The sequence below is a fragment of the Guillardia theta genome (assembly GCF_000315625.1).
Source record: "Guillardia theta CCMP2712 unplaced genomic scaffold GUITHscaffold_254, whole genome shotgun sequence".
In the NCBI taxonomy this organism is placed as follows: domain Eukaryota; class Cryptophyceae; order Pyrenomonadales; family Geminigeraceae; genus Guillardia; species Guillardia theta.
In genome coordinates, this window is record NW_005434422.1 from 8364 (window position 1) to 25889 (window position 17526).

General features: G+C 56.5%; 4 protein-coding genes across 4 annotated transcripts; 3 read left to right on the forward strand and 1 right to left on the reverse strand.

The window, feature by feature from the left end:
• Positions 1 to 2640: 2640 nt before the first annotated feature.
• On the forward strand, positions 2641 to 3366 carry GUITHDRAFT_148893 (hypothetical protein; the record flags this gene model as incomplete). The annotated part of the gene is made up of 1 exon (XM_005818963.1): positions 2641 to 3366. The coding sequence occupies one exon, from the start codon at positions 2641 to 2643 to the stop codon at positions 3364 to 3366; it is 726 nt and encodes a 241-aa protein (XP_005819020.1).
• A 3118-nt stretch (positions 3367 to 6484) lies between these two features.
• On the forward strand, positions 6485 to 8162 carry GUITHDRAFT_121788 (hypothetical protein; the record flags this gene model as incomplete). Its single annotated transcript, XM_005818964.1, has 2 exons — positions 6485 to 8105; positions 8152 to 8162. The coding sequence occupies 2 exons, from the start codon at positions 6485 to 6487 to the stop codon at positions 8160 to 8162; spliced, it is 1632 nt and encodes a 543-aa protein (XP_005819021.1).
• A 190-nt stretch (positions 8163 to 8352) lies between these two features.
• On the reverse strand, positions 8353 to 9580 carry GUITHDRAFT_121789 (hypothetical protein; the record flags this gene model as incomplete). The annotated part of the gene is made up of 3 exons (XM_005818965.1): positions 8353 to 8904; positions 9019 to 9441; positions 9491 to 9580. 3 exons carry the CDS (start codon positions 9578 to 9580, stop codon positions 8353 to 8355), a joined length of 1065 nt encoding a protein of 354 aa, XP_005819022.1.
• Positions 9581 to 10402: 822 nt separating this feature from the next.
• GUITHDRAFT_121790 (hypothetical protein) lies at positions 10403 to 16313 on the forward strand (the record flags this gene model as incomplete). Its single annotated transcript, XM_005818966.1, has 2 exons — positions 10403 to 14746; positions 14973 to 16313. The coding sequence occupies 2 exons, from the start codon at positions 10403 to 10405 to the stop codon at positions 16311 to 16313; spliced, it is 5685 nt and encodes a 1894-aa protein (XP_005819023.1).
• Positions 16314 to 17526: the final 1213 nt, after the last annotated feature.

A 17526-nucleotide genomic window follows, 5' to 3' on the forward strand; every position in this document is an offset into this window, starting at 1 on the left:
CATCGTGCAATTTCCTTTCACATGTACACGGATTTTTAAGGCCAACAAAAGTCGTCCGGGAGGGTTTAGAATTATCATGAAACCTATTTATTCAATTATATATTTGTTGGTTGGACTTTTCTCAAGTCAACTGAACCGATTATTCTTCGAAATCTCTGCCAGACACGAAGATTACACAAAGTTGACCATCAATGGGTATGCATATTACAATTACAGCCTTGTTTATGGTCATGTACATATAGCAAAAACAGCAGGGACAAGTTTGAATGGTATGATGGCGTGCAAGTACGAACGAGTATGTGGTCATAAAGGCTATTCGTATGACATCGTTCAATCGATGAAAAGGCTGCGTGCGGGCAAACCAAGGGATGTTTATTCTCGTTTGTACGAATCATATGATCGTCAGCGAGTGCCATCTCAAATAATGGATGAAATCGGATATGAGGACTGTGACTGGATAAGTGCAGAAAAGAATGCAATGTGGTGGTCTCGGTTTGAAACTTGGCCAAGAAATGTAGAATTGCACGTTCCTTGCAGAGATCCTATTGATCATCTGTTGTCACAGTGTAATTTTAAGAACATTTCCTTTAATTGTCGTTCTCACATTTCACTTGGTATTCAAAAGTGTCTTATCCATATCAGGCGTTTTGACTACCAACTGAAACAATTGAAAAATGTGAGACTGAAATGCTTTCAGTACGACAAAATCGATGCGTACATAATGTATATGTCCTCGCGATTACAATCCAAACGCTTTCCATCGAAATATCTGTTTAGGTCCACCAATCAAGTAAGAAATAAAACAAAAGAATGTCTGACTTTTAACTTTACTCTTGCTGAAGCTGTACGTCGACTCCTGATATCCAGTGTCAGTTACTACTCGTTCTGTGAAAAATGTATGAGATCAGACCAACAACTTCCATTAGGATGATTGTGAACAGTCAGAATCCATGTTCTAATTTAGTGTTTCTGGGGCCATTCGAAGGGCACAGCTGAGAAAGAATGTTGAATTCAGGAAATAAGAATTATCCGACAATATATCAATTCTCTCTTGAGCACCTGTAAATACTGTTTCGCTGTGAATTTTTTCATAAGTTGTATGCTTCCAGACGTCCAAATGTAATTATGTGTCATTTTCTCGACACCTTTCTGATAGGATATGTTTACTGACTTTCTGTCTTTCTTAAGTAGGTGTCCTAGGCAGTCTCGTTTCTTAGGAAATTAGATTACTTACTTTTCTTTATCTTTGACGTTGATTTGATATAAGTATCGTTGAGTTGTGCATTGCTCTCACCCGCTTGCTCTTTGGTTTCTTGACGGGATCACTACGTGTGTCAACACTGGATCGAGAGATAGTTGTAGGAAGTTTTCCTAACATTTTGGTACGCGAAGGCCTGGTTTTCCTCTCGGAGTTGTTGTGTTGAAAGAAGTCGTTCAAGAAAACATGGATAGAACGAGCATTCAGTCGGGTAGCGTTGTCTCGGACTTCATGAGTCGAAGCATGTCACGGTTGGGCAGCTTTGTGAAGGAGACATTGAATGGGTCAGCCGAGCCGCGTTTTCCTACGGTGACAGGCATGTCGCCGCAGTCACATGCGTACGACTGTCATCCAGCAGGAGGCTGTCGTATGTGACGACAGTGTTGATAGTGGTCGTACTTATCACACCTCGAAGATTCTCGAGTGGACCTTCAAGCGCAGTTCAATAAGAACTCACGTTGGATTTCTCTACTAAGAGGGAAAGCGGTGAAACAGAAGGAGATCTAACTCTCTTTTATTTCTTTCACACACACCCACAATCGTGGAACACACACGAAAGGGGAAGAGGACCACCTAGCTCTGACGAGTTTCATCCTTTTATAGCTTCAAGGAAGGAGCCAGGGGTGCCGTCTCTTGGCTACAGAAAGGAGGGGTGTCCTGTCCTTAACAAGAACTCACGTTGGATTTCTTTACTAGGAGGGAAAGCGGTGAAACAGAAGGAGATCTAACTCTCTTTTATTTCTTTCACGCGCGCACACACACACAATCGTGAACACACACGAAAGGGGAAGAGGACCACCTAGCTCTGACGAGTTTCATCCTTTTATAGCTTCGAGGAATGAGCCAGGGGTGCCGTCTCTTGGCTACAGAAAGGAGGGGTGTCCTGTCCTTGGAAGTTGACAAGCATCCCTTCTGACCTTCGAGAGGATACCATGCTCTCTCGCAGGGAAGAGAACCCCGTCCTTGCATGGCAGCAAGCTGCTTCCAACGGGTCGTACTCCACAAGACGCACCCCTTCTGTTTACCTTGTAAGTCCCCCACGGGTACACGGTTGCTGCAACAAAGGCCTCCACAGGGGTCCTTTCAGCAGATTCACACTGGAGTAGAGTATCCTGGGTCATCCAGGAGAAGTCAGCTTCAAACACGAGTACGAGACAGCCAACTGTCCTTTCATCCTGATAGGCCTTTGTCTGACTCGGGCTCGGTTCCTATGAGCTCTGACATCCAAGTCATATTCGATCAGCACTGCGACCCGAGGGTGGGAAAGATCAAGTCCGTGCAGGACATGAGGAAGATCCTCGACAAACAGGTGCGCAAGATCCTAACCGAAAAGCTCTTCCCCAACTACATACGTGAATACAACGACCACACACTCAGCAAGGATGATGTCACCCGGATCCTCTGGGGTGACTGACTACAAGGAAACCAAGACGGTCGTGTACGCGTACCTCTCCGAATTATTCCGGATACAGCAGGAGGTGAAGGAAGATGTGAATGCCTTCTGCAGCGAATCGTTCTGGGACAAGGCCGCCATATACGTCTTCAGGGGCCACAACGATGCTGACTATGAGAAGCCGTACTTCGACCACAACAACTTCGTGGCCTCCACCTCACTCCGCTTCTCCATCGCCGCCAATTTTGCCAAGCCGCTGCACACGTCTGCCTACAAGAGGAACATGCCAGGCGATACGGGCACGGACAAGAGCACGGTGTACATCTACAAGATGTCCGGGGCATCCAACGTGCTCTTCACACAACCCTTCACCAAGCATGTCGAGTACGAGATGACATTGTTCCCAGACGATCAATCGGCCTTCCTCGAGTCCTTGACACGGTACATGGATTTCAGCCTAGAGGAGATTTTTGATCGGGTCCACGCCAACCCACAGCCCAGATTGCACGTGCCCCCGATCGAGACTGTGGAAGAGATAAACTCCAACAACGTGAACGTCTATCATAACAACCTCATCATACTCGACTCAGATTTGGCAAAGGTTTCGGACAGGAATCTCCACAAAGCGGGAAAACAGTGGATGTTGTACGATTTCTTCGCAAATGTACCACTTGTAGCTTGTCTGCTGACGTTTTACCTTCAGAAGTGGTCGTAAAGCCTCCGGAACAAGTGACAAGATACTGCTTATAAAAACATCGACGCAAGAGAACTCTAACTGCTTTGTCCTCTTCCTCTCTCGCGATGATCCCTTGCCACCAACCATTTGAACAACTGATTTTTGAACAAGGTTCTTTCGGGAGATTCTGTCGCTTGTCGTGTTGTAAACCGAAACATGTAATGGAAAGACTCCAATATCAAATCACGGTCTTAGCACTATAAGAAGGCCGGATCCTCGATGCATTTGCAACTGAACTACGGAGGTTGCATTACAACTTAAGCGTGATGATATGATTGCAGGCCAACGATTGTTGGGCACATTTGCTAGTCCTTGATGACTTTCAATTGTATCTTCGTACATAGTAACAGAAAACGTGCGATTAGAACAAAACTTTCCAAGATGAATCTCAACTTTTTGTGTCTCTTGAGCTACTAAAACTGCAATGAACCATCGACCTTGTTTATCTTGTCTGGCAATCGCATAGGATCTCATGGGCTCAGCAAGTAGAATCTCGGAACGCATCCACGTATCCGGCAATTCCTTGTATAAACTCACGATCAAACCATCCCCGCGATGGGTCATAGCTGAAGGATGCAAATACCAGAAAATATGCAACAGACCGTTGTGAAAAGCAAACGCACTGCTAAGCTGAAACATTAGCGACATCGAACGGTTTGACAGTCTGATCCATTCACTAGTGTAAGTGAAATCCATCCAGCCAGCATGTATCCTTGTGTAAGGCAATAACAAGACATATTCAGGAGAGATGTGTTTGTGCTCGTCGCCGCACACGCCCTCACTCGAAATTATATTGGGATATGATCTCGATATGCCATACTCCCTATAATTGTCATGCACATTTACCATTAGTCCACGCTTAGCACATTCCTGGATGTAGCCAGTAATACGGCGCATATCTGAGTTCGAACCCATCTTGACAAATCCGAACTTAACACCAACAACCCCCCATTTTGAAACTGTCTGAAATATTTTGAATGCTGCACGCAAAAGTGCGATATCATTCACATACACGAAGACACCCATGTTGTACATGCTTGCATACTGAACGACATAGGTTATATTAAGGGCTAATCCACGTGGAAAAGGAGTAGGGCGCAATGGATCGCTATTCGAGTCGTACTCGCTCCCATACCATCCAGCGTCAAAAAGAATATACCTAGTCCCCGACTGCCGTGCTAGGTTGCGTATAATGGAAACCGAACCTTCTGTGGACAATGACATATCACGAATTACTTTTCCCGGCTTTACAAAAGAATAATTGATCATCTTGTTTGGATTCTCACACAAATTACCAAGATGCCAAGACTCACTGTTTGAAATTTGAGCCAATGATTTGAAGCTCCTGCACAGCATTATAACGACCCAAGGATACTTCGAGTCCTGCATACCTCCATGAAATTCCGCTCTCAAACCTTTTGACAGAGTGTCCCCCTTCATTCTGAGCTTTATATTACGAAATTCTGTATTGCAAGCTTCTGTGAGAAGCAGAGCTATTTCATTATTCGCAATAGTGAATGGGGTCATCTGATGTGTCCTTGACCAATACTTAGTCATGTTACATTTTGTATTAATGTTGCACGGAAATATACCAGTTTCATCACCACCATCAACCAATGCCTTTGTACTTGTAGCATCCCAAGTGGTAAAATCAAGAAACACGAAGGGCATTGCTGATGTTCTTTGTAATGTATTTTGTCTAAAAAAACCAACAGATGATGATTGTGCTATAACATCATTATACATCCTAATGGTATGAGTAACGTTGAAAGTGGATGACAGGAACAAGAGGTGCAACTCGTTGTATGAGCTGTGATATCTTTTGACGGGTCCAGAAATCGGAATCCAATCAGAAGTCTTGGATTCCTCCAAAATATGCATTTTAAACATACACAAAGCTTTATCTACGCTAATTCCAACCACTCCTGTTTGGTGGATCTTACCCTTCCGTTGTATCCAAAAATGAATCAGCTCAGAGCAGGGAACTGGAATCTTGCGGACTTCCAATTCTAAGCGTAGTATGTTGTCTGGTGAGAACAAATTGTAAACTTTGCACTTAGTTTTTGATGTTGTAGAAGTGCAGCAGAGCCTGTTTATAAAACATTTCTTGTCCAATGGTATTACTCTACTATGACTCAGCATAAGCACATAAAATTCTTGAATCGAGAAGACAAATGTAAGGGAGAAAAGAAGAAAATTCCAGTGAAATTTGCTTAATTTGTTCATATTCCCCAGAGTCCACTTCAATAATTGCACTCCCTTTGAGAAAATAAATTAACTAAAAAATATGTTGCAATGGCATAGAGTCGTGCATCTGAGAATGATATTGCTTGTTTTCGGATTCACGATTTTGGTTTTGCAAGGATTCGGTGGTCTTGCATTCGGCCCTAAAGACAGCAATCTCAGTTCACGATAACAGCAAACTCATCTTGCACTGAAACCTATAGTGTATATCGTGTAAACGTTTTGTGTTGACAGTACCAAAATGATGTACACAAACAATCGTGTAAATTGCAATCTTGGTAAGAAATTTCGTCAAAATCTTCACATTCACCCATTGAGTACTGACTGGAAGAGTCATTCTTGTAGACTGTTGGGAATCCTCCGCCAATCCAACACATTTCTTTTTCGGTATATACCAAGTGCATGTGTCATAGCATCATCTGAGATCATCAAAGCTTGGCTGCAAATGGATGGTATCAAGAGGATGTTTCTTGTCCCGCTCAAGTCAGATAGCTTCAATCATGCTACATAGCTTGATGCACTTCATGACTTCAATTACCATTGATTGGTCGAAGGTTCACAACTACTTTGATTTTCCTCTTCGAAGCGCGATACTTCTTTGTGTACATGAAGCTTACTTACATCTTATGTATGGACCACACTTGATTTCGATGAATCGTACCTATCATGTCAAACTCGTTCGTCGATTCATAGGCTGCGAAATTTTCCAAGACGATCCTATCCTGGTTCCAGAGTTGGATTTTGTTTTCGCTGGGAAGGAACAGCATTACGAACTGTCTGCAGTTCTAACGCACTTATCAACAAAATCAACGCTCTCGGATTCTCATGCGATTCCTCCACTACCAGTAGCAAGATGACATTTATTCAACAGCTTCAACTCTTCGAACAGTATGCCATAATCCTCGGGTGCATCGCCTGCAATCAGGGGATCGTGGCCAGTGAGAGGACCGATTGCGCCTGCCTGCCGGGTTACACCGGTGCTGACTGTACGGCCTGCCCGGCGGGGTGGTACAAGGAGCTGTACGGGGACTCCCCCTGTATTCAGTGCCCGGCTGGCCTCTTCCAGCCCAGCACGGGTTCCTCGGTATGTAGGTCCTGCGGCATCAACCAGTACTCCGGGGTGGCCGCTCTCTCCTGCACCCCGTGCCCCGCCAACACCATATCCAACGAGAGCAACCCGTCGATCTATGGCTGTGTGTGCAAGATGGGGTACGGCGCGCTGGACCCGAACCAGTGCAGCCTGTGCGTCCCGGGCAAGTACAAGTCCTCCAACGCGCTGGAGCTATGCACCGACTGCCCTTCCAATCGCGTGAGCCCCTACGGCAGCACCACCCAGTTCCATTGCGTCTGCCGGGCGGGCTACTACAGGGACTCCAACTTCTACTGCCAGCCGTGCCCGCTGGGCCTCTGGAAGGAGAGCGACGGCGATGCGGAATGCACGGCCTGCCCCATACACTCTACCACGCTGGTCAAGGGCGGTGCGGCGATCTCGGCCTGCCAGTGCGAGCCGGGTTATTTCGAGGCCGACGCACAGGTGTGCAGCCCCTGCCCCTCGTCCTTCTACAACCCGGACTACAACGTCTCTCTATGCAGGCGCTGCCCCGACTTCTCCTACAGCCCGGTGGCCAGCAAGGAGATCACCTCCTGCCAGTGCTACCGCGGCTATGGTTGGAATGGAACGGCCTGCGTGGAATGCCCGGCTGGAAGTTACAAGTCCTACATGGGCGTGGGCTCCTGTGTCCCGTGCCCGGAGGGTTCGACCTCCCTGCCTGCCAATTCGGACGTGCTCAAGTGCTACTGCAAGCCGGGCTACACCGGGAATAACGGCGCCGTCTGCACCCCGTGCGACTACAACACATACAAGCCCGAGCCCTACTCCGGGCTCTGCAGCGCCTGCCCTCCCCACATGGTCACCGCAGGGAGAGGCTCTATCGATGTCTCCCAGTGTGTCTGCGACGTGGGCTATTACTACAAGACCTCGGACCGTGTGTGTGTCCCCTGTGGGATAGGCACTTACAGGGATTCGCTGGGGCTCGCCTCCTGTATCACCTGCCCGAACAACCAGTCCACCGTGGGCCAGGCTGCTGCATCGGTGGCGGACTGCGTGTGCGGCGCCGGCTTCACGGGGAAGGACGGGGAGGCCTGCCAGGCCTGCATGCCCGGGAGCTTCCGGTCCTCTTCGGACAGCGAGCCGCTGAAGAACATCAATTATGCCAGCCTTTTCGCCCCTTCTGGTAGTATCCCGGCCATCGCACCGCGGTATAGGACCGTCGATGCCGTGTTCGTCTTCGATGTCGTGTTCCCCTCTAGCATACCACAGGGTATGAAGCTGCTGGAGTTCGGGGGGAGCGACGTGGGGGTGTGGATCGGGGTCGTGTCCGTGGGGGGTGCCTGGGTCATGAGGGCAAGGGCGGGGGATGGCTCTCAGACGATCACATCCGGCGTCTCCTACACTGGCCTGGCCTACGCGGAGAGTGGGGATTTCCCGAGAGACGACAAGAGCCATCAGGTGGTATTCAGTGCCAAGATAACCCCTGGTTATGTGGCCGTGTGGATCGATGGCCATTATCTCATGCAGGGGTATTCCAAGTCTGGCCTCGAGCTCAAGACCTACCTATGGGCCAGCAGCGGCACGGGTGCATTCCTTGTTGCATCGAGCTCTTCTGTGCCAAGCGGCGAGGTGGCCACCGCATGGTCCAGCACCTCCGGGACGCTGTACCTCTACAATGGGCTTGACAAGATCGCCGAGCTCGAGTCGAAGCTCTGCAGCCCCTGCCCTGAGGGTGCGACTTCCGATGTTGCGATGGATGCGCAGACCATCATCCTCCACACCCCGTTGTCCTCGGCGCTGTTCTCCACGAGCCTCTTCATGCCGGTCAGGAGCCGCTCCTTGGTGCCCGCATCGTTGGTCTCGAGGGCGTCCGCGAACTTTGACATCACGGTGTCGAGCACCTTCTGCATGTCGTGCCTCGTCCTCTCGCTCAGCTTGCTATTCTTGTTGATGAGCTCCTCGACCTGCGACTTCAGCTTCTGGTTCACCTCCTCCAGGCTCTTGATGTGCTGCAGCACCGGGGTCATGTCGTTGAAGTTCCTGACCTCACCCTTGGCATCGACGACCTTGGTTGGGTTGGACCCTGCCGGCTGCCCCTGCACCTGGCCCTGCGCCTGCCCCTGCATGCCGCCCTGCGGCTGCCCTCCAAATCCAGCTCCACCCTGAAGGGTGTAGTTTGCAGCGTATCCGGTGCTGTGCGCGTTGTCCGCCTCCGATATCCTCTTATCGCAACCTCGGTTTATTCCTCAAATATACCCATAAACCTGCTACAATCTTATACCGCCCGCGGCAACACGGCCGGGTCGGTCCCCCTCCTCCCCCTCGTCCCTCCAAACCTCACACTCGACGATCCCTGACCGTATGCCCGTGCTGACCGACGCGCGGGGGCGCTGGGGACGGAAGGAGAGGATCACCAGCGTCACGCCTCCCCGGCACTGCACCCGCTGCATGGGATCCAGCACGATGCTCTTCCGGTCCTCCTCGTCCTCATGGCACCTGCCCCTCTGCCGCGGCTTGAACCCCACCTTGAACACGGAGCTTGCGAACGAGAGTTGACCGCCATCGCGGTTTTGCACGGGCCAGAACAGGAGATCGCCGTCCGCCTGGATCAAGGGACGGGCCCTCCTCACCCGCTGCAGGCCCAGCGCTGCGAACACGTTGTCCTCCACCCAGCCAGCCCTCCCCGACCTCCTCCCCTCGCCGAAGACGGGCATATGCCCCTCCGCACCAACCCGCGCATAGACCGCAGGACGTGCTCCCTGGCATCCCGCGGCGAGGTCGGGCTCCCGCCCCGTCGATGCAGGGAACCTGGATAAAGACCTTCAGGCTGATGGCCATGTCGATCCAACCAGCGGGCGGCCGCTCGATGTCGCCCCACGCGCATGCCAGGCACTCCATGGCAGAGCCACTCCAAGCCCCTCCCCTTCTCCCGCCATCTTAGCCACTCCCCCTAATGGATTTTACAGCTCAACCGTTGCGTTATTCAGATTTATTTTACAGCAGGTGCATATCGTTGCCTAACTAGCTGCTTGAGATCCGAAGAGATGTAGCAATAGTAGATTCTCTCGAGCATTAAGATTAGGGTATCAACACCAAGTACCACAAGAGCAAAATATTGTTCTTGAAACGGATGGTCCAAATGCATGGCATAATCCATTTCTTCTTTAAAAGCCAGCAGATGCCTTCGAACACGATCCAAAGACAACAGGCTGATCTCCACAGCATCGAGGTTATCCAGTTCTTCTTTGAAAAAGACACTATACAGTTTCCCGTACGACATAGAATCACGTTTCATACGACGAAAAAAATCGCTCTGAAGATAAGCATCACACCATCTCAACAACGATGAAAATTGTATCCACATATCATACAAATCCATTATGGATCCTCTAAATATATAATACGAATCGCGCGGTATTGGAGCCATAAATCTCTTTTTTGTGTAGTTCCATTCTTTTTCAAATGCCTCCATACAGAGATGAAGCATTATCTCATTCACTCTATACAAGACGGATGGATCATGGCCAGCCAAGAACATTCGTTCACCGACATCCATAATATCTCCGCACATATTCCCAATAATAATAAAGCGTGCATCAAATAATTCGCGTTTGATACTGCCGTCCGACGCGGCTGTGCGAGATCGCGTGCGGGGAGCAGTACGACGCCTTCAACTCCGCGCTGGTGCAGGTCTCGCAGGGCAAGGACCTGGTCTACAGCATGAACCAGACGGTGAGCGTGGAGAGCCGCTTCTTCACCTCCGACGGGCAGTACTACGGCACGAACAGGCTGCCGTTCGAGATCATGAGCCTGGTGGAGATGTCGGGCTGCAACCGGGTCTGCTACGGGGACGTGGCGCAGTCCGGGGCGCCGAGCCAGCCGGACCGGTGCATCTCCGCGGCCGGGCTGGACTCCGGGCTGAACGTCGTGGTGAAGGCCTACTGCCTCCCTGCGAGCCTGAAGACCGGCTTCCGGCCCTCCGCGACGGTGACCGACGGCTCGTTCCCCAACGCCATCGACTACAGCGTGCCCGGAAGCTCGGCCTGGTCGGCGGCGATCATGCGGCTGCAGTACGTGAGCGTGAGCCTCGTCGACTCGGTGGGGCACAGCAACATCCTGGCGGTGGCGACGGCGAGCAACGTCTCCCTGATCAGCGACCAGCGGCAGAGCTACACGCTGCTGCAGACGATCCCCAGCGCGCAGAAGGCCGTCCTGCTGACGGACGTCTACAGCATCGACGAGATGGTCACCTTCCCCGACGACGGGACGGCCGACATCTTCGTGCGGGCGACGACCACGGCGTGGGACGCTTCGGGCACCCCCTCCACGGGCCCGGTCTGCCTCCACATCGCGGTGGACACCAAGAAGTTCGCCACGCTGGCGGCCCTGAAGAGCTCCGCCTACACGATCCGCCGGTGCGCCGGCTCGGTCAACGTCTTCTCGGCCGTGCAGACCCCCTACGTGACGTGCCTCGGCCCCTCCTGCTCCGGGGTGGCGCTCTTCCCGACGGATGACGGGGCGCCCGTGAGCGTGTGCGACCGGGCGGGCGGGGTGCTGTCCTGCGTGCAGGCCGCGAGCGACGCCCACCTTGCCTCCGACCTGGGGCTCAACACGAAGCCGACGCCGCAGATCACGCTGACGCAGGACAACCTCTTCATCCGGCAGTCCCCCAAGCTGGCGCAGAGCTCGCTGTCGGGCTGGAACGGGGCCGGGCAGCAGAGCTCGATGACCATCTTCGCCGTGGCGGACCAGAAGGTGACGACGACTTGGCTGGCGGACGTGAGGCTCAACGTCGCCGCGGGGGCGTGGAATGGGACGCGCTCGTACTCGTCGTCCTACCAGATGCTCACGACCCTGAAGAAGAACTGCAGCGTGAGCGACTGCACGGGCTGCATGGGCTACCCGACGCTGCAGAGCCTCTGCTACGCCGCCTCCCAGTGCGCCGTGGCGAGGTGCATCGGCACGGAGGTCAACTTCCAGCGGCCGCTCTGCGCCATCGGCTCCATGGCGTCCAAGGTGATGCGGCAGTCCCTCCTCACGCTGCAGAACGTCTACCTCATCTTCGCGCAGAGCATGGCGCTCATCGTGGATGCGTCCACGGGCCAGATCACGAACCGGGTGGTGATCGAGTGGCCGGACCAGGTCTTCTTCTCGGCCATGTGCGACATGAAGGACATCACCGTGTCGGCCGTGGGGGTGCTGATGTCGCTGGTGAACGGCATCACGATGAAGACGCAGGAGGTGCTCAGCACGGTCAGCGCGGGGCTCGTCCCGACCGACCCGAGCTTCAACGCGCGGGCGACGCTCTCGATGGCGAGCATGACCAACCTCTTCTCGCAGATCCTCCTGCTCCCGCTGTACGCGGCCGTCGCCGGCCAGAAGACCTTCGTCTGCACGACCAACAGCCTCACCGCCATCCTCAACACGGACCTGACGGGCAACTTCCAGCTCGTCATCGGCGACCCGAGCATCCAGGCCGTGAGCGGGGACGTGGCGGGGGTCTGCCTCACGCAGGTCTTCCAGCAGGACGTGCAGAACCAGGCGCTGGGCGGCTCGTCCAACTCGCTCAACAACGCGGTGGCGCAGGTGAGCAACCGGCTGATCGGGGCGGGCTTCACGCTGGAGCTGGCGCCGGCCTACCACATGGTGGACGCCATGCTGGCCTACGCTTCCGGGGTGACGTACGGGTTCATGGACGTCCTGCAGACCATCGACCAGAAGCACTGCAAGCTCCCCGACGTGACGACCGAGACCATGTACCGCTGCGCCTGCGGGGACTACGCCCACAGGATCAGCACGGCGCGGAGGAACGAGGGGATCAAGCAGCAGGCCTTCTGGTGCACCGGCTCGCTGCAGCTACTCGGCACCGACGGCAAGCCCTACCTCGTCTTCAACCCCTACACGCTCGAGGAGCTGGCGTCGGCCTCGCGGGTGAGCATGAGCCAGTACCTCACCTGCGTGGGGACGGGCGGGTCCAACTGCCAGGCGCTCAAGCCCTCGCTCCCCTACCTGGAGCGGCAGGGGGTGGACCCCGGGACGGTGCTGACGCGCTGCCGCTCCAACTACGTGAACAAGGTGTGGGACTCGGGGGCGGCGTACCTGGTCAACTACCTGGCCTACTCCGACCTCGCCGGGGTGGGGTACCTGATCAACCAGTTCTACCAGCCCTCCTTCGTCCCCTCCTCGGTGCTGACCTGCCTGGTGCAGAGCCTGGCGCTGGGGACGGGGAACGACGCCTGCCTGCTGGGCTGGCTGACGCTCATGAACGTCTCCCGCACCAACTACTTCCGCTACGACGTGGTGGGCTTCGTCTCCGACAACGCCGACTTCGCCGACATCGACGGGTGCGAGGTCTTCACCGGCCCCGCGCAGAACCCCGACCCCGCGGTGGCCTACGAGTTCGGCCAGTGCCTGAACAGCTCGACGGCCTCGCAGTGCCAGCTCCCCTACTACATCTGGTCCGGGAGGACGTCCAACCGGGTGCCCGTCGCCTCTCTGCACGCGGTGAGCTACCCGCCGGGCTCCAGCACCCTGCTCGCCGCGGCGGCCAGCGACCAGCTCGCCATCCTGCGGGAGGCCGAGGGCTTCTTCACCGACACCCTCCTCAAGTGGAGCAACCCGTCGCTGCAGGCCAGCTTCTTCTCCGTGGAGGGCGACGTCCTGCACCAGTTCTTCGACTGCTACTTCATGGGGCCGTTCGCGTCGGCGGAGCTCTGGCCCTCGGGCGGCTCCAGGTCCCTGGGGACCATGCTGTACTACAGGAACAGCCCCACCGACCGGACCTTCATGGTGCCGTCCGCCAGCTGCAAGCCGGGCGTCGACGCCTGCTGCCCCCAGGAGTCGCCCTTCTCGTGCGGCGGGCCAGCGAGGATGGCGATCGTTCATGGTTTCATTGACAAGCTCCGGAGCAGCCCGGGCTCGGCCACCAACTCCATCCTCGCCAACGCGGTGCAGGAGGGGGTCCGGGCCAAGCTCCGCGAGTTCAAGGACATCTTCACCAACCTGGCCAACTACGCCTGCGCCTGCCCCGACGGCTCCAACCGGGTGGACTGCTGCACGGCGGCCAACCCCGGCGGGTGGTCCTCCCCGGAGATGCAGGCCATCGACTACTCGATCCTCAGCAGCGAGGACGTGCTCGACACCATCTTCGACCTCATCCTGCAGTACATCGACGAGGACGTCTACTTCAACCGCACCCTCTTCGGCACCTACGCCCCCGCGCTCACCTCCGCCCAGACGGCGCAGGGGAGGGACGAGGCGCTCTTCGGGCCGTTCGAGCCGGTCTCGACGTATGGTGAGTCCGAGGTGCTGGACGCGAGGAAGAACCACTCCCTGTGGGACGTGTGCGTGAACCTCGTCTCGCAGACCTTCGCGACGCTGCCGCTGGACCCCACGCTCTCCTCCTTCGCCACGGCGTCCGGGGCGGGGACATTCCAGTACGACCCCGTCGCCAGCCCCTCCTCGGCCCTCTTCGTCGACCAGATCGAGGAGACGGTGAGCAACATCCTGGGCAAGGCCAAGCTCGACTCCCCGTTCTACTGGGGCGTGGCGGGCGGCGAGCTGCGCTACATGCCCTCGTACAGCATGCGCTGCCGCACCCGCGGGGCGAGGGTGGCGCCGGTGACGAACAAGACGCTGGCCTCGGACAGGGGCCCGCAGATCCCGCTGGCGTTCGGCTCCACCTACGCGGTGTCCGGGTACCTGGCCACGCTGAGCCTGCCGGCCTACGGGCCCCAGGGGCAGAACGTCTCCGCCTTCACCCAGCGGTGCTACTGCGGCTGGACCACGCCGGACGGCAGCCTGTGCCGCATCGACCCGCTCGTGTGCGCGACGGCCAACCTCCAGTCGCTGACCACGGTGGCGGCCGGCACGATCAAGGCGTTCCAGGCCATCTGCACGGCCGGGAGCTACATCACCTTCGACGACTGGGTGACGGTCTACCGGGTGATGGACGCCACCTGGAGCAGCGCCTGGACCTGCCCGGACATGCAGCTCTCCGACATCTGGGGGGTCGTCAACGACCTGCAGATCGACTACTGGGCCGCGGCCATCTCCGACTCGATCGTGACCTACAACTACAACTACCAGGACCTGCTGCAGTTATAAACCGTTACACAGTACAACTGTTTGTACCACGGATTCGAATAAACAATTCATTGCCGTTAAAACAAATGGACACGCCAGTTCAAAATTTGAAGCACCCCTACCACTGATATTACCGAGCAACACCCCTCAAAAACCATGGGGTACACTACCACCGGTATCCTATGAGATCGTGGCCGGGAGCAAGGCAGGGGAGGGCCTCGTCTCCGCTGGCGCCGCGCTGGGGGGGCGGGAGTACTGCGACGCCGTGCTGGACTACTGGCCGTCGGACTGGATCCACCCCAGCGGGTACCACGTGAGCACGGGATGCACGCACGACGAGACGGCCTTCCGCGCCTTCGACACTTGGATGTCCGTCGACTACGAGCGCCTGCGCAACGACACCCTGCTGCGCAACTACTTCGGCGGCGCCGCTACCTGCTCGGGGGCGTCGTACGGCATGCCCATGTTCGGGACCAACAACGCGAGGCTGCAGGCCAGGTGGAGGGACGGGCAGACCTACGACCCCACCCAGCCGGTCGGGGCGACGGTGCCCCCGGGTGCCGGGACCTACACCCAGACGCTGGCGGCGGGGAGCTGGACGCAGGTGCCGACGCGGGGCAGGCTGGGCGACACCCCCGCGCCCAGCTCCGGCCTCCTGTACCTGTGGGTGCCGGGGATGGCGTCGGCGGCGCTCGTCTGGCCCATGGCCGGCCAGGACCTCACCCTGTACGAGCTGCCCGAGGGCACGGCGCCGGCGTGGGGCCCGCAGTGCGGCCAGCTGCCCCTGAAGACCTGCCTGAACGACACCGACTGCGGCTCGGTCAACGGGGCGAAGCTGGTGTGCCTGCGCTCCTGGTCCGAGTCCCAGCAGGCGCCCCGGGACGGCGTCTGCGCGATCCAGGGGGTGGAGCCGCTGGAGTGCTACCAGAACTACCACTGCGAGGGCAAGGGGCAGGTCTGCGGGGCCAACGGGAGGTGCGTGGACGGCCGGCTTCTGATGCGGAACAGGGTGGGCTACTCCGCCGAGTTCCACGCCCACTCGGAGCAGTGCCCTGTGGAGTCGCTGGGCTACTCCCCCTGGCAGAACGTCTCCGACTTCCTCTCCCGGCACGGCATGTGCGGCTTCCGCGACTGGTTCGAGTACAGCGACATGCTGCGGAGGGGGGCCAACACGTCGGCGTTCCCCGGCCAGCTGGTGGGGCTCGATCCCAGGGCTCTGTGGTACAGCACCAGCCCCTACGTGGCCGCGTCGGAGGTGAGGAAGAGCCTCTTCGACCGCGAGATCCTCAAGGTCCACCCCCACACCTGCGACCGGGACTACGCCTACCTCCTCCCCTCCTGCGCCACCAACCCTTCCAGCGTGCTCGGCACCGCCGGCAGCCCGGTCCCCAGCCCCTCCCAGGGCGAGACGATGCGGACGTGGCGGAGATCGGCGTCCGGGTCGGGCTGGGAGCTGGACATGTGCATGCAGGACCACCTCCCCCGCGAGAGGACGGGCTTCCTGTACCCGTACCTTAGCCTCCTGGCGGGCCTCCAGGGGGTCTGAGGCGGGGCTGAAGGCTGCAGTCGGTCTACTGACCGGCCCGGCCGGCAGGATCCGTCGAGAAACAGGGGGGTCAAGGGAGGTTTTCTTCCCCCTGGGAGAAATGCCCTATGGGTTTTTGGATCTGCGATATAAAAAAGTCTTGTCTCGGTCACGTGATGTGTCACGTGACCGGTCAGGTGAGCCTGTCAGCCGGGTCACGGCCCCTGTCAGCCGGCTGACATGTCACGGGCCTGCTGACACGGTCCGCTGACCGGTCACGGCCGCCCGGAGAGATCAGGCCCCAGGCCACCGGCCAATCTCCGGACACTTAGCCTCCTGGCGGGCCTCCAGGGGGGGCTGAAGGCTGCAGTCGGTCTACTGACCGGCCCGGCCGGCAGGATCCGTCGAGAAACAGGGGGGTCAAGGGAGGTTTTCTTCCCCCTGGGAGAAATGTCCTATGGGTTTTTGGATCTGCGATATAAAAAAGTCTTGTCTCGGTCACGTGATGTGTCACGTGACCGGTCAGGTGAGCCTGTCAGCCGGGTCACGGCCCCTGTCAGCCGGCTGACATGTCACGGGCCTGCTGACACGGTCCGCTGACCGGTCACGGCCGCCCGGAGAGATCAGGCCCCCGGCCAATCTCCGGACACTTAGCCTCCTGGCGGGCCTCCAGGGGGTCTGAGGCGGGGCTGAAGGCTGCAGTCGGTCTACTGACGGGCCCGGCCGGCAGGATCCGTCGAGAAACAGGGGGGTCAAGGGAGGTTTTCTTCCCCCTGGGAGAAATGTCCTATGGGTTTTTGGATCTGCGATATAAAAAAGTCTTGTCTCGGTCACGTGATGTGTCACGTGACCGGTCAGGTGAGCCTGTCAGCCGGGTCACGGCCCCTGTCAGCCGGCTGACATGTCACGGGCCTGCTGACACGGTCCGCTGACCGGTCACGGCCGCCCGGAGAGATCAGGCCCCCGGCCAATCTCCGGACACTTAGCCTCCTGGCGGGCCTCCAGGGGGTCTGAGGCGGGGCTGAAGGCTGCAGTCGCTCTACTGACGGGCCCGGCCGGCAGGATCCGTCGAGAAACAGGGGGGTCAAGGGAGGTTTTCTTCCCCCCTGGGAGAAATGTCCTATGGGTTTTTGGATCTGCGAATATAAAAAAAGTCTTGTCTCGGTCCACGTGATGTGTCCACGTGACCCGGTCAGGTGAGCCCTGTCAGCCGGGGTCACGGCCCCTGTCAGCC